General features: G+C 61.1%; 3 protein-coding genes and 1 long non-coding RNA gene across 5 annotated transcripts; 2 read left to right on the top strand and 2 right to left on the bottom strand.

Moving 5' to 3' along the window:
- Positions 1-5: 5 nt before the first annotated feature.
- LOC128089029 (uncharacterized) lies at positions 6-4,684 on the top strand. Its single transcript, XR_008210437.1, has 2 exons — positions 6-1,686; positions 1,779-4,684. It is a non-coding gene; the product is annotated as an uncharacterized LOC128089029 (long non-coding RNA).
- Positions 3,361-12,215, bottom strand: NFE2L1 (NFE2 like bZIP transcription factor 1). The gene is made up of 7 exons (XM_052700036.1): positions 12,160-12,215; positions 11,708-11,828; positions 10,852-11,363; positions 7,605-7,820; positions 7,304-7,393; positions 6,811-6,972; positions 3,361-6,425 (listed from the first exon to the last, which is right to left on the bottom strand). The coding sequence occupies exons 3-7, from the start codon at positions 11,359-11,361 to the stop codon at positions 5,088-5,090; spliced, it is 2,316 nt and encodes a 771-aa protein (XP_052555996.1). The 5' UTR covers positions 11,362-11,363; positions 11,708-11,828; positions 12,160-12,215; the 3' UTR covers positions 3,361-5,087.
- Positions 12,216-15,825: 3,610 nt separating this feature from the next.
- CDK5RAP3 (CDK5 regulatory subunit associated protein 3) lies at positions 15,826-18,740 on the bottom strand. 2 transcript variants are annotated; one of them, XM_052700189.1, is made up of 14 exons: positions 18,674-18,740; positions 18,532-18,589; positions 18,314-18,445; positions 18,120-18,220; positions 18,004-18,052; positions 17,737-17,915; positions 17,454-17,590; positions 17,207-17,351; positions 16,991-17,113; positions 16,824-16,896; positions 16,648-16,736; positions 16,342-16,547; positions 16,075-16,246; positions 15,826-15,997 (listed from the first exon to the last, which is right to left on the bottom strand). In XM_052700189.1, the coding sequence occupies exons 1-14, from the start codon at positions 18,677-18,679 to the stop codon at positions 15,932-15,934; spliced, it is 1,536 nt and encodes a 511-aa protein (XP_052556149.1). In that variant the 5' UTR covers positions 18,680-18,740; the 3' UTR covers positions 15,826-15,931. The 2 variants fall into 2 exon arrangements, with proteins under 2 accessions (XP_052556149.1, XP_052556150.1); XM_052700190.1 differs by lacking the exons at positions 18,314-18,445; positions 18,532-18,589; positions 18,674-18,740 and having other exon boundaries at positions 17,207-17,346.
- A 661-nt stretch (positions 18,741-19,401) lies between these two features.
- Positions 19,402-21,228, top strand: PRR15L (proline rich 15 like). Its single transcript, XM_052700219.1, has 2 exons — positions 19,402-19,564; positions 20,145-21,228. Exons 1-2 carry the CDS (start codon positions 19,413-19,415, stop codon positions 20,446-20,448), a joined length of 456 nt encoding a protein of 151 aa, XP_052556179.1. The 5' UTR covers positions 19,402-19,412; the 3' UTR covers positions 20,449-21,228.
- The last annotated feature ends 163 nt before the right edge of the window (positions 21,229-21,391 follow it).

Below are 21,391 nucleotides of genomic sequence, written 5' to 3'. Positions count from 1 at the left end.
GGGAGGGGGGGTGGCATGGGATTTCCAGGCTGTTCATTTGGCAGCTTGTGGGAGAGGAAGCAAAGCCCCTTCCATGAAGGACTGTCACTGGTGATGGGTGGGCTGGGGACAAGGAGTGCAGATGGATACTGCTCATTCTTCAAAGACCATCTCAGCAACCCACAGCCTTCTTCCCAATAGTGTTAACTCTGCATTTTTACGGCGTAGCATGCGTGTAGGTTTTTGGTTTTGTTTTGTTGTTCTTTTTTTTTTTTTTTTTTTAATGTTTTGTTATCGTTTTGGTTTTCTGTTTTCTGTTGTTGGTTTCATTTTTGTTCAGTTTCGTTTTTCTTTCGCTATTACTGGTTGTATCGGTCTGGGGGTGTTTGGGGAGGGGGTTGGGGGGAGGGATGTGGGGCAATTGGTCTCTTGTTTCATCGGGGAGGGAGGGAGATGAGGTCTGGTGACCGAAGTTCCAGATCATTTCCAGGTCTTTTTTAGAACCTGAATTCAGAAAAGGAGGAGGAAAAAAAAAAAAAAAGAAAAAAAAAAAAAAAAAAGGAAACAAAAAGAAAAATAAGAGCCCAGTATTGATGCCAGAACTAAGGAGACAGGGAGGCTGACGTGAGCCTGAGACTGTGAATGTCCACATCTTTGGAGCCGAGGTCCTCAAAACCCTCAGAGCAGTTGGTATGGGGGGGGGGAGGGAGGGAGGGAGACTTGTGATTCGTATTGTCCTGCAGCAGAACTGCCAGCTACTGACACACGCATTGTAGGTGGGAGGGTGGGCTGGGGATGCATCTTAACCCCTTCAAAGCCTTTCTACCTTTATTTGTTTCTTTCCATCACAAGGTGCTATTGGTCAAAACCCGGGGGGGGGGGGGGAGACTTGTGACCATTCGTTCCTTTTCCCACCTTAATTTGACTGTCCAGCCAGCAGCACTGGGAACCCCTTCACATTTATCACATGGGAGAGAGAGGAAACCACGAGCAGCACAAAATAAAAATAAAATATCAAAAAATTAATTCCATATTCTCCCATTACAAGTGATTGTTTTTAGGAGGCCACACATTGGTGCCGGAGCCAGATGAGTAACCCTGAAACTACAGAGGGTTTTCTTTTTTAAATCCAGTTTATTACAAATAATGACTTATTTAATGTCTGGGATCGTGAGCCCCACCAGACTCCTGGCACCTCCTTGTAGGGTGGTATGTATCTAGACTTGCATTGTACAAACCTTTTTTTAAAAGCATGTGTTTAGGTTTCTGTGAAAACGTTGTTGAAATGTAAAGTACGTGTTTGGATTTTAACTTCATACCGAGCTCTGTCCGTTTTTTTTTTTTTTTTTTTGGTCTCAATAAAATTTTAGATTTATAATGCTGATTTTTTTCTTCTCAACCTTGCTCCTTCCTCCAGCTCTCTTGTGCGTGAGCTCGGTGTAGAGCAGTGAGGAGGGGACTCAGCCCTGGTGGCGCTGAACGAGGTTAGAGCTGGCTCTCATCTAGGTGTCGACTGGAGCTCTGCAGCAGCCCACGGCTGCGTCTCATCCGTTGTGACTGCAGAAGAGTCGTGGCAGAGCTTGGTAGCTAAAGGCCTGAGTCGAGGAGGCTCCTGAGGGCGAGAGGCGTAGCTGTGATGTGGGACCTGGGTGATGGAAGGAGATGCTGCGTGAGCTCCAGGCCAAGACCCGGCTGGCTGCGCTGTGGGTGAGTTGCCCTTTCCTGCACTTCTGGTGGGGACGTGAAGCAGACGTTGTCACTTTGTGTTTACGGACGGGGGTTTTTTGTGATTTTTAAAGCTGATTCTGGTGGCCGAAGATGGAAATGGCGTTTTTGCTTTGTTCTTGGCCTTGTGCAAGAGCTTGCAGCCTTCAGGATTGGAGGAAGGGAAAACTGTGCCCCTCTGCTCGGCCCCCTGGCTCTCAATGCCACAGCGCAGCCCTTGGCTTCGCTGAGAGGAGGATGGGGCTTTCTGGCATGCGATTTCCAGCATCCAGGGGGTGCGTGAGAGCAGGGAGCAGCGCTGAGGTTTTGGGTGGTGTTCAGCTGCTCTGCCAGTGCCTGCAAAACTATGCAGCCCATTGAAATCCGGGCTGTTCGCAGCGCTGTGCTGAAATGTCTTCCCTGCACTGGTAGCCAGCAGCAGCGGCAATTAAACTGGTGTTAATCACTGGAGTTGGAAGGAGGGAACGTCCACTTAATTGAACGTAAGGAGGCTGCAGCTCCTCGGAGAGGCTCTTGGCTGATTGATGGCCACGGGGGGCTGGAAGCTGAGTGCTGCAGGAGTCTGGAGGATGTGGGGCTCCTGATGGGGCAGAGCATCGCCTCCTGAGGCCCTGAGCCCAGCTCTGTGTGTGCTGGGAGCTGTGCTGGGTCGCGGTGGCGGGTTCAGTGCTCGGGGATGGGGGCAGCCCAGCGCTCCTCAAAGCCAGGGCTCTGGCCGAGATCAGAGGCAGGAGGCCCCGCTGGTGGCTAAATGCTTCCTGCCTTGGAAAATGAAAGGTCTGCTCACCACCTGATCTGTGCTGGCAGGCAGCCCACGCTGCTGACAGTGCCAGGATGTGACAGCGATGCACCGAGCGCCGGCCCCGTGCTGCCCCAAAGGTTGGGGGAGAGGCTGCAGGCAGGGGTTGCACCAGGAGAGTTGTCAGCTGAAGGCAGAGCAGGGCTGCTGGCTGGGGTAGAGCGAGAATGGGGGGGATGGCAGGAGCCAGGCCATGGAGACCCTTGAAAAGGACGACAGTGGGGGGGGAAGGCAAATGCTTGGCCCTGGTTCCCAGAGCCTAACAGCGACCTGGGGTGATAAACAGCCCTGGGGCCCAGGAAGAGACTGGAAAAACCTCGTAGTTTATTTTAGTGCCCTGGGCTGAGCTGGGAGCAGGTGGAGCTGCCCTGGCCTCAGCACCCAGCAAAAGGGAGATGAACCCATCCCCTCCTGGGATCAGGGGAGGTCAGTCTGCGGAAAATCACAGTGGCCCCCTGAAGTTCCCAATAGAAGCAGGACCTCACCTCCCTATGGGGTACAACGCGGTGCTGCTGCTGGGCTCTGCCAAAGGACTGCAGCACCTTGCTGCCCAAGACTCCTCTTGTTCATGGGCTCAGTTGGTGGTTCCTAATCGATTTGGGAACCCAGCTCTGTACCAACGCTGCCCCCACTAGAGGCCAGGTGGGGGAAATGCTGCTGGCAATGATGGGGTGGCTGCTGCTGCCTTTGAGGAACACCCACAGGCTGGGACAGCAGCAGTGCCCGCTCCCCACAGAGCACCAGAGAGCGCTGGGAGCTGTGCCTGACAGCCCCCACAGGGAGGCTCTTCAGTTTCCCAAACGTGTTTCAGCTTAAGAAATGAAATAAAAAAAGAAAATACACGAAACCAAGGCCTGTACAGTGAATAAGCCATTTTATTTTTCGTCCTGTGCTCACACAATCTCTCTTCTTTCCCTGACAGGTCACAGATCATTAAAATAAAGTTTCTAAGAGGAAAATAATTTAAAACATACACTCAGGGCTCCATTCCAACCTCCCCAACACCCAACATCTCCATCCCTTGTGCTTCATCTCATGCGTAAGTAAAGCTGTTGGATCTCAGGAGCGCGGTACGGCAGAGCCCTGCGCAAGGCCCGCAGAGGCAGCAGGCAGCCCTCAGGCTCTTCCCCACCCCGCACCCTGAGATGCAGCTCCTTTCCCCGCAGCCTGTTCACATGCCCACACCAACACCTCCTCCTTGGCAGCCCCCCAGCAGCATCACTTTTTCCCCCCCCCCCCGGCACCCCCGGGTTCCCTGCAGAGCTGCTGCCCGCACCTCCTCAGCGCCGTCCCCCTCAGTGCTGCACCCTCAGCCCGTATCACATGCACAGGACTGGCTAGGAAAGCCATTTTAAGCTATTCAGTTGCTGGTAAAGTCACTCCCAGCTGTGCTATATTGTAAATACAGCTTCTAGGATCGTCTCCATGGAGGAGACCAACAGTGATCAAGGCACTACCCCCACCCCCCTCCTTAAAACAAAGGAAGTCAGACCAACACCTAGGGACAGAAGAGAATCCTATAATGTGATCACACGGTTACACTGAATCTTTATGGCAAAGAGAACAATTAGCAGCTTTGAACGTTCGGGCTTCTCCCTTTTACTCAACACAAGCACTCTAGACCCTATAGGGAAAACAGGGCGGAAGCCCTACAAATTAAAAAATGAAAGAAAATAAAATCAAAGCACGGTTAAGAAACAGGAATCCTAACAGCTGTCTAGTTCTATAGGTGACAAGCCCACGGCTCTGCGTGCTGCCCCTGCTGCCCCACAGCCGCCCCGTGGCCCCCAAAGCTTCCTCAGCCAGGCAGGAGGAGAAGACAGCGGCTGCATGCGGGCTGCTGCCCTCCTGCACAGCGCGGCAGTGACGGCAGTGACTGCTCTGTGAGTGTGGTGGGGATGCACAGCGCTCTGCTCCTGTTAACCCTTCCCAGTTCCACCCCCCCTCAGGGCTCCGGCTCCATGCCCCAAGGCAGCACAGCCCTCCCTTCCTCACGGAGCTGGAAGGGTTAACGGAAGGCCGCGCCGCTCGCGTCGCCATGCGTGCACTGGTCTGATCTAGAAAGGGATGGTGGCTAATCGGGAATTAAGTCGGGGTTGAATCACACACACTGATGTCAAAACTGGTTCAGGAAAGAAAAAAAAAGAAAAAAAAAAACGAAAAAAAAAAAAAACAAAACAACTACCTGAAATCACAGAACTTTGGAAGTTCAGAAAAACGTCTCTCCTATCGCTTGGTTTTAAAGTTCATTTGCTTAAATCTCTTTTCTTATTTAAAGCCAGTTCCTAACAGTAGTTTTTCCGCCTCCGCCCATCTCCCCACCAGTGATGCCAGCTGATTTCCTGCGCTCAAAGGATTCCAGGCTGTGGAAGGTGCTGGGCTCGCCAGTGCACTGTCCGCTCCTCCCCGTCCCTCCCCACAGGGAGCGCTCGGCCGCAGTCCCTCCTGCACAACTGACCGGCAGCAGTCACGATTCAGAAGATATATTGGATAAGAAGGCATGAAAGTTCCTCTAAGCACTTCCAGGCTCAGCCCTTCTCCAGTTCTACCTTGAGCGATTCTCCCACTCCTCCCGCTGCCTCCCTCACTTCCTGCGGTCCTTCTGTTTCCTCTCCTGCCTCCTGGCCTGCTGGTCAGCCAAGGTGCGAGGTATCAAGATGACGCTGCCGTCGCTGGCGTACTGCAGGGCGTACTGACTGGGGGAGTAGGGCTGGCCGTTCTCATCGCGCAGGCGGCCGAACACCTCCTGGTAGAGGTTCTGCACCTTCTGCTTCATTTGGCGGATGGACTTGAGGAACTCCACCTTCTCCCTGAGCAGTTTGGACTTGTCCCTCTGCAAGTCCTCCACGTCGCGTTCCAGGTTCAGGATGGTGTCCAGCTTCCTCTTGCGGCAGTTCTGGGCAGCCATCTTGTTCTTGCCTCGCCTCCTGATGTCTCGGATGAGGCTCAGCTGCGCCTCGCTCAGCTGGTACTTGGAGAGCAGTTCGTTGAACTCCTCCACTGGCAGGTTGATGATCTTGTCGTTGGTGAAAGGGATCTTCATGGCTCTGGCTCGATGCTCGTCCCTGCTCATCTGCTTATCCAGGAACTCGGACGGTTTCTCCTTGCTGCTCTTCTTCCCCACGCTGGGCAGCTTGGGCTCCTCGGGATCCAGGCTCCCCGGTGCCATGTTGTAGGTGTGGTTGTGGCCCACGTGCTCCAGGTAAGGCAAGTAGTGGAGCTGCGCCGGGTCCTGGTAGCTCATGCGGCAGAACTTGCTGTACTCAGGCTGGTACCCAACCGCCCCTTCCGCTTCCTCAAAGTCCACGTTTTCAGAGTCTGAGCTGTAGCCGACAGCTCCTTCCTCCGAAAATGAGGAGGAAGAGGAAGAGGAGGAGGAGGAGGAAGAGGAGGAAGAAGAAGAGGAAGAGGCTTCTGAGCTGCTAAGGGAAGCGGGACTGTGGCCAGAATCCAGAGAAAGACCTGAGTCAGAATCAAACTCCTCTTCCAGCTGCGAGGCCTGCACTGGGTTGAAACCTTCTTCGATGGCCAAATCCATCAAGCTGATCTCATCGAGCATGGCTTCATCCAGAAGGCCGCCCAGCGGGTCGGGCAGCTCGGGGCCCGCTGTCTCATTGACCGTACTGTTCAGCTGTGGGGGGAAGAAGATCCCACTGAAGTTGGTGGAGCTGAAGGTGGTGTTGAGGCCGGTGGAGTTGTCCGGCGCCAGCTGTAGCAGCGCTGAGCTGCCGCCCATGGAGGGGCTTTCAATTTCAGAGCTGAAGAGGGAGAAGTCCTGTGAGCAGCTGCCCAGAGAGGCCTGATGCAGGCTGACATTCTGATTGATGGGAGTGTTTGGGGCGAGGTTGTAGTTAGAAGTCAGCAGGTCTCCGCTCGTGCCGTTGTAAAGGGTTTCAGCGGTCGTGCCGTTCACTTCCATAGCCTGCAAGAGACACGAAGCAGATCAGCAAATCAACCACGTTCAGGCCCTGCCTTTTCACTGCCCTTCACCACCAAAGACAACGGCGTTTCTTGCTCCTGTGGAAGGAGCCGCATCTCCAGTCAGCCCAGCACCACCCGCCAGCTGCGGGAGATTGAAGATGCTGCCAGCAACATCCACACGGGCACTCAATGTCACCGCACAGGCTGTGGCAAAAGCAAAGCTGCTGTGCCAGACCTCCAACCGCCGTTGTCCAGGAGCCGGGTGCTTGGAGCAGCCACCGCACCTCTCTAACCTCAGCTGAGCGACAACGTGCGCCTAGAAGGGCAAACCCCTTCCCACTGCCAGCCCTCCAGCACCAGCAGCTGCCACCCCAGGGCGCTCTGACCTGCATTTCCATGATAGACATGAGGTCCTGCCACTGCTGCTCCAGATCGAAGGGCGACTCGGCCTCTGGGAGGAGAGGAGACAGCAGGCTGCTCTGGATGCCCGCAGGCCGGCTCTCGCTGGGCACAGCTTCGCTTAGGGTGGAGACATCTGCAGCTGGAAACTGAACCACGTGAGGCACAGTCAGTCCCCAGCTGATGAGCCGCGGCCAGGGAGGCAGCCAGCCCCAATGCCCTTCCACCTCCACGCCGGCAATCGCTTCTCCTTTGTTCAGAGCAAAGCGGTTGCAGTTATTCCTCCGCAGTTCGCTATGAACTAATTAGAAGCAAAGCCAGAAGTCTTTAATTAATTGTGACCACCCCACACCCTCCCCCCGCTGCTACTTTCGCAGGCACGATGCCTGGAGCCTCCTTAAACAGCCTAACCCAATTTACTGCCAGCCCTGCGCTCTCGATGAGGGGTACAAGCGCCACCACCACCCCATCCTCGCTCACCTCCGAGTTCTCCCCGAAAGGGAAGGTGGCCTCCAGCAGCCTAAGGCACTCCTCCAGGGACAGGGCCGTCTGATCCTCCACGCCAGGCACCTGATGGGAAACGCAAGCCCCGGGATTAGGAGGGAGGCGATGGAAAAACCAACTCCCACAGCACAGCTTCATTACAGCGCATCCGAAAAAGAGCCAGAGGCCCCACCCAATGCTTCCGAGGTGCTCCCAGCACCGGGTTGGGGCTGGAGGGGGCCCTGAGCCGGCAGTGCAGCTCAGCAGAAGCTGTGCTGGATGCCAGCCGTTCCGTTACCTGCGCAGGGAAGCTCTCCCCGGTCTCGCCATCCACTAGCAGGTTCCTATTGGTGACCTGTCCTCCCGCGCTCCTCCAGCCGTCCCCGCGCTCCCTCCCATCGCTCAGCTCTTTGTCCACTTCGCTCTCTTTCTGCCGGTGGCTGTAGTCAAAAATCTCTCTCCCGGCGCCCAGATCGATGTCCTGTCTCCACAGGATGTCAATCAAATCGATGTCCTGAAAGACACACGCACGCACACGGAATCGCTCAGCACGGGCCCCTCCGGACCCCTCGGCCCACCCCTCTCCCACCGCCCCCCGCACCATTCCTTCGGCTCCTGCGGGGCGCGGCGGCCGCTGCCCATCGCAGCCCGGGGGGGGCGGCTCTGCGGGAGGGCCGTGCGGACGCGCGCCCCATGGCGGGGGCGGCCCGGTGCAGGCGGCGCAGGGCAGGAGGCGTTCGGGCCAATGTCGCGGCGGTGGCTGCGCCGTGGCCAGCTTGCATCAGCCCGTGGTGCCATCCCGGCCATTTGCATAAGGGGAGGAGTGCGCCGGTTGGGGGGGGGTGGGGGGGAGGGGGGAAGGCGAGGGGGGGGGGAATAAAATAAATAAATAAATTATGATTAAAAATTAAAAAAAAATTATAAAAAAAAAATACCCGCATCGGCGCCCACCTGATGCAACCAGAAGCACCGCCACCGGGCGCCCGCAGCCCCGCCCCGCCCGGAGCCCGACCGCACCCGGGGGGAGGGGGGGTGCGAAGCGGCCGCCCCCACCCTGGGGACCCCCACGGTGCCGCTCCCCCACCCCACCCCCCCTCCGGGCACCGCCGCCCCCGCCCCGCCGCAGCCCGGCCCTGCAGCACCGCCCTCCCCCACCTCTCTCCCTCCCTCCCCGGCTCGGTACCTTTCTCATGGCCCCCGCTGCCGCCCGGGCCGCGGCGCCGCGCTCATGGTCCCCGCGGGGGGCGGCGGGGCGGGCAGGCCGGGGAGCGGCGCCGAGCACGCATCGCCGCTTCTCCGCCCCGAGCGGCCACAGGTGCCCGCGGCCCCGCTGCGGCGGCGGCAGCAGCCCCCGCCCGCCCCGCCCCGGTCCCGCCGCCGCCCGCCCGGGCCGGGCTGCGGCGCGCCCCGCCCGCCCCTCCCCCGCCGTTACCTTGGCTGCGGCGCCGCCGGGCCCCGCCCTTCCCCCCGCCCCGCCGGGATGCGGCGCCGCCGGGACCCGCCCCCTTCGCCTCGCCCGACCAATGGGCGGCCGCGCCCCACCGTACGCCCCGCCTCTCGCCCGGGCGGAGGCCTCAGCCAATCCGCGCCGCCTGGGGGCCGCCCTCTCCACCAATCGGCAGCCGCGGGGCCCACCGGCCCGCGCCTTCCTGCAGGGCCGCGCCCCCGCCGTGGCGCAGCGCCGCCGCCCCGCGCCGCGCGCTCCGGTACCGGGCGCTGCCTCCCCCGGCTGCGGCACCGCCTGGGGCCGCCCCCCAACCCCCACCCCCGGGCCTGCCGCAGCCACGAGGCCCCTCCGCCTGCGGTCTTCCTATCAGATCGGCCTATAGGGCGCGGCGGCGGCTCCGGGCCCCGCGCAGGAACGGCCGCTGTGACCTTGGGCCGCTCCACCTTCGTTCGGCTCGGCGCCGACAACGGGAGAACCGCGCCCGGCCCAACCCGGGCCCCTCCTGCCCGAGGCTGACGGTACAGCGGTTGCCCAGCGCGGAGCACGGAGCCCCCACTCCTCACCCCTCCGCCGGGGGCGGCGTCCTGCTCGGCCCCCCCCAGCCCTGCTGCCGCCGGTCCTCGTCCTGGGGCTCGGCCACCACCGGGAGTTGCTGGGGCAAAAGGAGCCCCACCTTCAGCTCAGCGCCCACAGAGCGCCGCGGGAAGAATCGGGAAGGCAGCTTTGCTCCCTGCACAAGGTCGCGTCCTGCCCCAGACGCCTGCAGTGCGTTAAAGCCACGGGGGAGTCGAGCAAAAGCACAAACCCTGAGTTTGCAACCCCGCGGGAGGAGCTCTGCAGCCGGCACCGAGCCTGGAGGCGAGCAGGGAGTGAAGGTTCCAGACAAAGACACCAAAAATAAGCAGTTGTGGGCAGCACCATCCCTACAGTCTGTGGGGTTTCCTCACGGTGCCACTGGGGGCTGCCCTCCGAGCCGGGCTGTGGGGCAGCAGGCAGGGAACGGGGGAGGGAGGTGGGCAGAGCCCAAGTGCTCCAACATGGGGACAGCACGGCCAAGGAGCAGCTGGGAGGGAACGGCCACACACGTGGCCTTACAGGAAGCAAGTCAAAGTCCTCCCTCTTTCCACGCACAGGAATTACCTCTCAGTTATCAGGCCAGGAGCCAGACATGTGAACGTCGGCGCCGCGCTGCCAGTTCCTCCCATTGCCTCAGCGACTCCTCCACACTCACACATCCTACAGCAGCGCTGCTCAACCGCAGCAAAGCTCGACCCAAAGCCACCACCTCCACCGTCCCTCCTGCCTGCACGTGTTCAACTGCTCTCCTTCCGTGGTTTCCTGCCTCCTGCTGTGCTAAAACCATGTGACAAAGCTCGAGGTGCCCATAGGGGATGGGGAGCAATGGGCTGCATCCCAACCCGGCTCCTCACCGAGTTCAGAACACGAGACAACAGCAGCAGTGCTGGGAATGCCCAACAGAGCCAAGCAGCACCAACACCCACGCGTGGCTGGGGAGATATTGAGGCTGAACAGGTCGTGACAAAGAGACCAGTGCCAAAAAGGAAAGGAAAAAATAAGAGGAGCTCCTAGCAGGGACCGATTGCATCACAACATCTGAAAGGTTATGCTCAGACAGACAGAAAAAATAAACCACTTTCCAGTTCACCTCTCCCCACCCCTCTCTGATGAAAACCAAGCTATAAACGTCTCGGCTGGATGAACTCCAGAGCCAAGTAACCCAACCACCCCGCTGACACCTGGGATGAGGCTGTTACCCAATGCCTGTGTTTATTTCCCAGCGCTATTTGACGGGTTTCACAACACAAAGCTTTGTGCACGCACTGAAACGCCAACCCCAGGCCCCTTCCTCACCTTTCAGTATCACTTTCCAACCAAGAACACAGCAAACAAAAGTGGAAAAGCACCCTGAGCGTACAGCAAGCATTCAGGAGCACGCTGTGCTTTGGCCCCACGCCACTCCCATGGCCACGTGCTCGTCACACAGCACACACAAAACACCAAACTCACATCAACAGCCAGCAAAGAAGCCAACGCCAGGCCGCCCCCCAAGGCAAGACATAAAGAAGGAGCCGCCTACCTCTTTGGTCAGGTCCCCGTTCACTGGGGCAGCCACAGCTCCCAGGTCCTCCAGCTCTTCCCCAAAGCCCTGCTCAGCCCCGTTCTCCCTCACAGCACCATCAGGACCGTTGCCATCCTGCAGAGCACCGCCGTTTTCGAGGGCGATGCCGGCGCTGGGCTGGGTGCCGGACACGGAGCCGTCGGGGTCACGGTGCACCAACCAGGCACTGACTTCAGTGCTGGGCACTTGAAATCTGTCCAGTGCCCTCACCTGGTTCAGCAGCCTGCGAGCAGTGAAGTAATAGTCCAGGTCTACGCTCTTTGGGTGGATGCCATACCCGTCCAAGGTGTTGCGTAGGTTGTGAAATTGGGTCTGGGTGTACGCAGAGCTCTGGCCAAGAATGATCTCTCGGAGAGGGGGGAGCTGGGAGTTCAGGTAGGTGTCCACGTCCACGCGAACGCCGATCAGGCTGAGCAGGATGGTGAACTGGATGAGGCCTTCCGTGAAGTATTTCTTCAGAGAAAGCATTTCTGGAGGAGAAGAAAAAGAAAACAGGTGGAAGGTTAGGAAAAAAAAACAACCCAACAAAACAAAACAACCGACAAGGAGCCAGCAGGTGGATCCAGCTCACAACAGGTCTCTCGGGTCGCTCCTTCCCCTGCCCCACTTTTAAACAAAATAAAGCAACACTTTCAGAGTCGGAGTTACAGCAGAGCGCTGCAATAAAACTTCCCAGTGGAAATCCCTTCGGCTCGGGGACGAATCCAGCGTTCCTTTCCGGCTCCGAACCCTCCAGATCCCACCTCTGCGTCCCCACAGACCCGGGGAATCCATCCCCCCCCCCCGCCCCCTTTTCCTCGCTCCCTCCACTTACTGCCCGCGGTGCCCACATGCAGCACACGGGACGGCCCGTCCCGCTCCCCTACGTTCTCCGCGGAGCTCCGTACGGGGCAGATCCGAAGTTGCCGAGCCGCGTTTCGGGACCTTTCCAGGAGCTGAAACCGAACCGGGGGCGCTGAGGAAACGCGGAAGGCCCCGCCCGGCCGCAGCCCGGTGGGTGCACGGAGCCGCCCCGCCCCGCGCTATTCTTAAGCCGTTGCGTCAACTTCACCACGAGGGGCTCCCGCTGCCGACCGCCGCCCCCCCCCACAGCCGCCGCCGCCCCTCCAGGCCCCGCCGAGCTCTCCCCGAAGCACGGCGGCCCCGCGTGAGGCCCCGCCGGGCCCGGCCTCCCCCGCCGCCCCGCCCCGGGCCCTTTAAGGCGCCCTCAGGCCTCGTGACGCGGCCCCGCGTTCCGTCCGCGCCGCCGGCCCCGCCCGCCGCTACCCGCTCGCCGCCGCCGATCGCTCCCAGCCCCGCCGCCGCCGCCGCCGGCCCCGCTCCCGCCCCCCCCCTCCTCCTCTTCACACCTCCTCCCGCGGCGCCTCCGCCAATCGGCACCCGCCCATAGGAGGCGGGACGAAGCGGTGGACCAATTGGAGGTGGTGCGGAGGAGACGCTCCCGCCTCTGTCGCCGTGCGGATGGGCAGGCGGAGAGACCAATCGGAGAGCGAAAAGAGCGGTTTGGACCAAGAGCTGTGTCCGGCGGACCAATCGGGGAGGAGAAACCGGTACAACGGCACCGCCTTCCGCGTGGATGAATGACGGGTCGCTAGCCCAACGGAGCGCGAGGCCCTAACCGAACGACAGCTCCAACTACCAACGAAACGACGTACAGGAGCCAGCCGCCCATCCGGAATCTTGAGTGACGGCAGCTTGCACCAATCGCGACGGAGCGCGGGCTCCGCCCCTTTTTCCCGCTGCTGTTGCCATGGCACCGAGCGCCCCAGGCCCACAGCTCAGGGCGAGGCTCGGGGCTGCTCGGCGCGGCCGGCGTCTCCGCTCCGGCGAGGCCTGCGGTGCGGACACAGCTCCCGTGCTGGCCTCGAGGCCCGCCCCGCGTTGCCACAGCGCTCGGCAGGTGGAAGGCCGAGGGCTGCGGTGAGTCAGGGCCGCGCTCAGGGCCAGCGCGAAGCCCCGCGCTTCCCTTTCCTCATTACTCCGTTCCTCGCTAATTAAAGTCCTTAATCTCACGCACCAGCAGTTGCCCAGACGGAATATCCCTGCCTGCGATGCCTGCTCCGTTCTGGGGGTCAGAACTCCCCGTCTCCCACAGCATCGGAGGCCTGACAGCATTACCTCACACAGCCGCAAACGGCTCTGCAGGAACGGCAGCAAAAAATCAACCTCATCCTCACCTGTACCCCGCAGCGCTGTGGGATGGGATGTCGCACCAGAACCACGGCTCAGCAGCCCTGGCACCGACAGAAGGGCTGGAAACCGATCAAAGAAATAAACACGGAGCCAGCGTTATAAAGCCCTGCCGCCTCAGCGCGATTCCATCCCCATCGCTCGGGTGGCAACCGGGCAGCACCGCCCCTGCTCTGCTATTTCTGCCATGCTTGCAGCTGCCCAGAGCAGCAGCCAAAAGCAGACGCCCGCGTCCTGCCCCAGAAACAAACAGGATGCCAGAGACAACAGTTCATCTGAAAATGTAGCAAGTGAGCTCAGGCTCCACGTCCAACTGCAGCGCTGGCTCTGCTGGGGGGGAAATAACTGGGCTCCAGGTGGGGGCCAACGCAGCCCTGCTGGGGCTTTGAGCAGTGAGTGCCCGTGGCTGGGTGATGTTAGCCAGCAGTGAGGCCCTTTTTCACCGCTCAGTGTTGTCACTGGTAAAAAGTTCCCTTGAGCAGAGCTGGAAGCTGAGAGACAAACAGCACAGACCCCCCCCCAAAGCAGGACTGCCCCAGTTACAGAGCACCCCTACCTGGGAGCAGTACACAAAGCACAGGACGAAGACCAGGCGGGGTGGCAGCAATGGATCCAAGCAGCTCGGTGGTGTGGGCTCGCTCTGCCCCAGCCTCACTAATCTGCAAAACAACCAGCAAACACCTACGAAAGATGGGGTGCGGCCCCAGCCCACGTCTTGCTGCAACCCTCAATCCGATGAGGTAATGGTGGCGGGCAGGGAGGGCACAGCCCCACGGCGAGAGCACACCAAACCCTACAGCTGCTATAGGCTCCCAATGGGGCTGGAGAGCACGAGGACAGAGCTGTGTCCTGTGGGGAACAGGAGTGCATTAGAGAGGCTTGAAACCCCTCCTCGTGCCTCCCCGTGGGATGGGGGTGGGCAGCGGGGCCCAAGGGTGCTGTCAGCAGCAACCTGAGCTGCCTGCCCCCAGCTGGGATATTTTTAACCCCTCCTCAGCAATGGGGGTTTGTTCTGTGCATTAAGGCACATCAATGCACTGGTGGCATTTGTTCTGCACAAGGATGAAGCCGGGGGTGAAAGGACACAGACATCCTGCTGGCCACTGGCCCCCGGCAGCCCCTCTCCAGCTCCCACCCTCAGCATTAATAATATCAATGTCCTTAAGCATAATGAAGGAGAATGGATTCATTGCTCCTACACCACTTTGCTGCAAGCCCAAAAGCCACCAGGCTGCACCTGGGCCTCTCCTCAAACCCCTCTGCTCTGTCCCAATTAAAGCTTCTATGTCAATTAAAGCCTCTGTGCCAATTAAAGCCTCTGCATCAGCTCAGTCTCCTCTCCAACAGCTGTGCCAGGACCCAGGGGTGCCTCCAGCTGGGGCTGAGCCACAGAGGTCACCATCCCACACCAACCCTTCGGAGGCAACGGTGACATTTGTGACATGAGCGTCAAGCCACCCCTCTGTAGGTGTGTGACTGCGGGTCGTGACCCTCATCTCATCACAGCGCAAGGCTGGTGGGACAACGCGGGACCCCCGGAGGGTCCTAAAAGAGGCCGTGAGCCCGCTGAGGTGGGCGCTCGCAGCCCTGTGAACCCTGGGCCACCCAGCCGTGTGTGCCCACACCTACAGGGGCTGTGGGATCACGAGGTGGACGTGGTCCCATCGTCACCCCACACAGCACCCCAATCACAGAGACCCCCCCCCAATATCTCCCTCTAGCCGCTCCGCAGAGGGGCTGTTTTGCATAGCCCCGCCCTTTCCCTGCACGCACACCTAATATGGCACACGGCCACGCCTCCTTCTCATTTAGCCCCGCCCTTCATCTGAATTCTCCCTCCTCGCTCCGTTCGCAGTCCTGCAGCGCCCCCTGCCGGCGGCACGGCGCAGTGCGGGGGCCTCTGAACCACGCCTCCCTCCGAGGAGGGGGGGGGAAACCAGGGGGGGACAAAGCGGGGACAAAGCGACGGCGCTGCCGCCCGGGGTGTCACATCCGTCCCTGGTGCAGCTGTCGCCGAGTTGGGCATTGTTCTAAGGAGGAGAATTAGAGCCCCTTCAGCAGCTGCGCCACAAATAAGGGGGGGGTGGGCAACGTAGAGCAGATGGGCGGCCCGGGGAATTGGGAATTAAAGCCACCCCCCCCCGGCACGGGACCCGGCTGGAGCCCAGAGCTCTGCATGTCACCTCCCCCCCCCCCCCCCATTGACTCTCCCCCAAAAGGGGGGCGGGGGGGCAATAGACTGCTGGGGGGGGGAGTGGTCAGGGGGTGACGCCCATGGGTGTGGAAGACCGCCCCGAAGGCGCTGGGGGGAGTTCGGCCACCCCCCGTCCTGTGCAGCCCAATGGTGGCAGGGGCGAAGCTCTGCTTTCCCCCCTCCCATCTGCCGGGGGGGGGGGGCGTTGGGGGCAGAGGGTCGTGGTGGTGATTAATGGGGACCATCGCTCACTGTCCATAGGGGTGTGTGGCCCCCCCGCCCCACCCTGCCATAACGAGCGGGAGGAATAATGAGCGATGTCACTCCACTTTTCATCGTGATGGAAAGTCATTACCGGAGTCACCGCTGGCGACAACGAGCCATGAATCAACCGCTCTGCTATGAAATTAAAATCGAATTGCCCACCCTCGCCCCCACCTCCCAGCTCTGGGGAGAGCTGCACAGCTCGGGGGGGGGGTCATCTCTGGGCTGGGGGTTCCTCTCCTCCCAGCACTGAGCCCCTGTGTGGACGGAGCACAAGAGATGCATGGGGAACAGCTGCAGCTTTATTCAGCAGTGCCAAACCCCAGGCTGAAGCCACGCTACCGTGGTGGGGGGTTTAGGGGGCAGCAGGACCTCACTGGAGGTTCCAGCTCACAGTGAGACCCCCATCAGGTGCACCGGGCGCCCGCCATAGCGCTTGGAGATGTCAGCTTCGATCTGCAAGAGAAAACCCAAGGTGAGGGGAGGGCGTGCAGCAGGGGAGAGGCCAGGGGCAGCCCTGCTTGGACCCCCACCAGCTGCTGCAGCTCCCGGGTTCGCTCCTGCAGGCGGTCCAGCTTGGGCTCCAGCACACCCTGCTCTGTCAGAGCCTCCTGCCGCTTCCGGCTCAATGCCTCCCGCTTGGCCAGCAGCAGCTCTGCTTGGTTCAGTTTCTGCTGCAGCATCTCGCTCACACGGTCCACATACCTGTACAGGGAGAGCAGCTCCTGCTTCACCTCCAGGATCCTCCCAGTCTGCCCTCCCCAGCCCTCCAGTTCCCCAAATTTTCCCAGTGAGGCGACCTGGGGGAGGCGAGGATGATGAAGAGATGCTGCATGCGGCGGGTGCTCAGCTGATCCAGCAGCGCCCTGGTGCTGGCCAGCAGTCTGCCCACACGGGTGCTGGTTTGGCCCTGCAGGACAGCGGGGGCCAGCTGGAACTGGCTGGCAGCCAGGACATCGGCCTCCTCCTCCATCTCCACCAGGCGCTGAGCCAGGAACAGCTCCAGCTGTGGGGAAAAGGACGCTGTGGGGGTGGGGGGGGGGGGGAAAGGGGGCAGCCAGAAACCCAACCTATGCTTGAGCCGCCCCAGCGCTGCTGCTGCTCACCTCCATGAGCTCATCAATGAATTGGTTCCGTGTCGCAGCATTCTCCAGCAGCGTCAGGGCATCGGAGCCACGGGCAACTGCCTCGAGTTCTGGGGGATGAAAGGGGTCAGCAGGGAAGGGAACTCTGCGGTCTCCACACACCGGAACCCAGCCGTCCCCTTTGTGACCATGCTCACCCTCAGAGCCATCCTCCAACACCGTAATCTGTGCCTCATTGCTTTCAGCATCGCCCCAGTCAATGCCGTTGTCCTGCAATGAAAGAGAGAATGGCTGGTGACTGCAGGGCAGCTGCAACACCTCCAGGCGTGGGGCCAGGCCCCAGGAGCAAGCAGCCCGCACTCACCTGAGGGCTTGGCTCTACCACGATGCCCCAGTCGATCTCATTATCCTGGGCTTCCCCACCTGCAGCAGTGTTGTCAGCATCACCCCCACCGATCGGCTCCAGCGTGAAGTCTCCCCAGTCAATCTGCAGCAAAAAGGGCAACGGGGCTCTGAAACCTGAAGGACACAGGCTCCTTTCCAGCTGCAGCAAACAGCCCCGGGCACTGCAGCACCATACCGTGTCCTCCTTTGGCTGCTCCGGCACCACCTGCACCTCTGGCTTCTCCACCCTCGCTGGCTCAAACCCCGTCCTCCACTCATACACGGTTGTGTTGCCTTTGCTCCCCACGTACCGCAGCATGGGCACCACGGGCCCTTCTGAGCTGCCATAGGGACATCAGCAGCAGATGGAGAGGCCGCGATTCCCCCTCCCTACCGGGGTGCTGCTGAGAGACCCCCAGGGACAGCAGTGCCCCCACACCCACCTCTGGCAAACAAACTCCACGCAGGCCTGGTACAGCTCGATGGCCTCAGAAAGCGCACCAACTCCTGCTCCAACCTCAGAGAGCAGCGAGGGCAGGTCCTGCACCAAGGCCAGCAGCTCCTGGCGCACATTGCTCCCCTGCGGACGGAGCAGGGACACATTGGGGCAGGGAGGCACACAGCCGAATTTCTTCCGGACTGCTTACAGAGCTGGTCAGGGGGCTGTGGGGTGACTCTCCCCATACAAAAAGACACGGGGTCCCATAACAGCACCAGGGGACTCACAGTGATGCCGTACTGCTTGCAGGAGGTGTAGAAGCGCTCCCGCAGCTCAGCAGCTGCCAGCTGGCACTCCTCCTCACGGCGGGCCAGGTCCTGCTGGGCCTGCTGGCAGCGGGCGATCTGCTTGCGCAGTGCAGGGACCTCATAAGTGACATTACGCACCAGGAGGGCAGCGAGCTCAGCTGTGGGGTGGGAGAACCATGAGGAGCTGCGATGGTCCCCTATGGCGCGCTGCGTCCTACCCCCTCCCTGGGCACCTCGCAGCCGTACCCAGGTAGGCGTTGTCCTTCTCATAGAGGGCCACGATCTCCTGCCAGTCCTGGGGAGGGGGAAGCGGAGGGTGAGGAGGGCACAGGAGCGGGGCACTCGTCCCCATCCCCGCTCACCTTCATGCGCTGGGATGAGTATCGCCCAAAGAGGTTCTTGGAGGAGGCCTCGGTGCCCCTGAGGATGTCCACGATGCGGAGGCAGTGCGAGTAGTGAATGGCTGTGCAGAGAGAAGGGGGGACAACGCTGTCACGGGGCTGATGCCCGGGGAGGGGGGGGGAGCGGGATGAAGGGTCGTTCAGGTTTCTCTCACCGGCGCCCGCCAGCAGCTGTGCGATCTCCTCGTGCTCGGGCATGTCCTGCAGTGCAGCCTCGATCTTCTGTCGCACGGCGCTCACCTGGGCCTGCCAGCGCAGGCCGCAGTGCCGCCGGTCCACCAACCAGTCTGTGGGGGGGAGGAGGGGCGGTGAGCGGCCCGAGCTGCGGAGCACGGGGAGCTGAGGAGGCCGCACTGCCCGCAGCCCGCCGTACCCAGCAGCTTGCCGGTCTGGATGTCGATGGGCACATCCTGGTAGTCTCGCGGAGAGGCCTGCGGGAGGGAACAGACCTGACCTCTGACTCCTGACCTCTGACTCCTGACCTCTGACCCCTGAACTCCGGTCCCGCTGCCCACCTGCATCCCGCCCGCTGCGCGCCGCTCGCCGCCGCCGCTTCCGCTTTCCCCCGCCTGGCCCCGCCCCTCCACCTCAGCCAATCCTCGCCGCGCACAATACGGCGCATCCAATCCAGAAACTCAACGCTCCGTGGGTCCCGCCCCGCTTCCAATCCGGAGGACGCGGCTGATGGACAGTGCCACGCGCCGCTCCTCCGATTGGCGGAGAGGTGGCGGCGCTCGACCAATAGGAGCAGGGAGCTGTCGGGAGGGCGGGGCGCAGCTGATGGCCGAGGGAGGCGAGGCGTGCGCATGCGCGGCGCGATGCGGGGGTGCGCCGTGTGCTGCGGTGTCCCCACGGGAGGTGACCGCGATGGCCGCGTCCCCACAAGCCGTGTCCCCATGAGCCGCTCCTCCACGGGCCGCGTCCCCGTAGTGTCCCTACGAGCCACGTGTGTCCCCACGGACCACGTTCTCATGAGTGGTGACCCTGCAATGTCCCTATGAGCCACGTCCGTGCGATGTCCCCATCAGCTGCGTCCTCATATCCCATGAGTGCTGGCCCTGCCGTGTCCCCATAGCCCGCGCCCCCACACCATAGAGATGACAGCATGGCACCCTGCTCTGTGCTGGGCACTGGGAGGGTTCCATGCTTCCTTCCAATCCCCGGTTGCACTCCCAAATCCAACGTGACAACAGGGACGGGGCGGGGGGGTCCTTCCCAGTGCCACCCCCATGGCTCAGCCACCACTTCCCCGTCATGAATATTCAGCACAGCGTTGGCCCGGCCCCGCTGTTTGCTCAAGCAGGAGTGGTTTGCTCTCGGGTTCACCTTGACTCAGAGCAGCGGGGCGGCAGCAGGTGTGGGGCCCCACGTTGTCCCCAGGCCGCTGAGCGGGGCAGGAGGCTCAGGTAGGGCATCACGGTGCTGTCGGTGGGAGCGGGATGGCTGAGGCCCCGAGGTGGCCGTATCCAGGTGACAGCAAATTGTCCTGGGAGCTTCTCACGGCCACATCTCCATTGTCTGTGAGACGTGGTGGCCTTTCCCCCCTGGCCTGGTACTCCAAAAGCAGCAGTGGAGGCACAATGCTGTGTCGGGTGCCAGAGCTGGGATGTGGGATGGGGTCTGATCTGTAGGATCTGAAAATGTTCAAGGCCATGTTGGATGGGGCAGCCCGGTTTGGTATTAAATGCGGAGGTTGGTGGCCCTGCATGTGGCAGGGGGGTTGGAGATTCACGATCTTTGAGGTCCCTTCCAACCCTGGCCATTCTGTGATTCTGTAGGGTCAGTTGGAGGCACTGCGTGGGCACAGGGCTGCTGTCCCCGCACCAGGATGGGGCCTGGAGGGCTGGGAATCCCCTTCCTGCTGTGCTCACCTCAGCCACAGCAAAGAGAGAAACCATGCGGCTGGGTGAGCTGTGCCGTCACGCTGCCCCGTGCCACTTCCCCATTCCCCTTCCTGGCCCCGTAACGCTGCCGCCTCCCACCCAGGTGCCCCGCAGTCATGGCTGAGAGCCACAGCTGGTGGAAGCTGACCTTCCTGAGGAAGCGTAAATCCATGCCCAAGGTGCTGTATGACAGCCCCGACATCCACGCCGGCGATGGCCCCGAGGGTTCAGCTGAGGAAGGGACGCCCGACTTCGCCGCCCGCCTGGAGAAGATCGTGGATAAAAGCACCAAAGGGAAACACGTCAAGGTGTCCAACTCCGGCCGCTTCAAGGAGAAGAAGAAAGTCAGGCCCACGCTGGCTGAGAACCCCGGGCTCTGCGCAGACAGCGAGCGAGAGGAGAAATGAGGCTGGGAAGGGGCAGTTCGGGTCCATCCTGCTCCCCCGTGGACCCCCAGTGCTGCCCCATTGGGATCCCTTGACAGAGCTGGGGGGCTCAGCGCTGCACCCCCCCGAATGGCACTTTGTTAGGAAAACGGACTCAGATAGGACTTTATTTAAGGAAAAAAAAGCGAGAATCCTATTTAAATGCAGCCCCGGTGGGCTCTGGCTGCCGGCCCACTGGGTGACAAAGAGGGGATGGATGGGGCAGGGAGCGCTGCAGGGCTCAGCCCCAACGCCGTGCAGCCCCTCGCTGTGCTGTGGGGCACCCATGAGCAGCACTGGGCTGAGTCCTGCTGGCACAGGGCAGCCCAGGACAAAGCACTTGGGGCTCAGTTTGGCTGCAGGACCACTGGAGCCCCTTGGCTGCGTGCTGCCCTGAGCAAACACAGAGGTGAGGCCAGGACGAAGCCCTGCTCATCCCCAAATAGCGAGGAGCTGCGCGGCCCTCTGTGCTGATCTTTGCACTGCTGGATGCAGCCAACCCTGGCCAAAGGATGGGCCGCTGCTGAGGAGACCATTGGGACCTGGGAGGGCTCCAGGTTTCCCAGCAGGAGCTGCGTTGCTGCCCAGGACCGGGAATTGCTCTTTGCTCCCGGAAGGGGAGAGCTGCTCACAGACCATGGCGAGGGAGCCGAGCTCACAGCCTCTTCTCTTTTTGCTGTTCTTATTTTTTTATTATGGAAGCTGAGCCTTTCGTGAGGTCTTCCAACTGTTCTTTGCCAATAAAGCAGGTCTGGGAACAAAGGGAGCGTGGTGGCTGTGTGTGTGGCAATCCCACAGAGCTGCAGGGGCTGGGGCAGCTCCAGGGCTCTGATCTGAGCTCCCGGTGCAGCTCTGGCTGTGCTGTGAGTGGGGCCCACGGCACGCAGGGAACCCCCAGCCCCACTGCAGCACAACAGGAGCACCC

This window comes from Tympanuchus pallidicinctus, unplaced genomic scaffold (assembly GCF_026119805.1).
Source record: "Tympanuchus pallidicinctus isolate F22 unplaced genomic scaffold, pur_lepc_1.0 scaffold39, whole genome shotgun sequence".
Classification (NCBI taxonomy): Eukaryota; Metazoa; Chordata; class Aves; order Galliformes; family Phasianidae; genus Tympanuchus; species Tympanuchus pallidicinctus.
The sequence above is the reverse complement of the archived record's forward strand: the minus strand, read 5'-3'. Positions and strand labels throughout refer to the sequence as shown.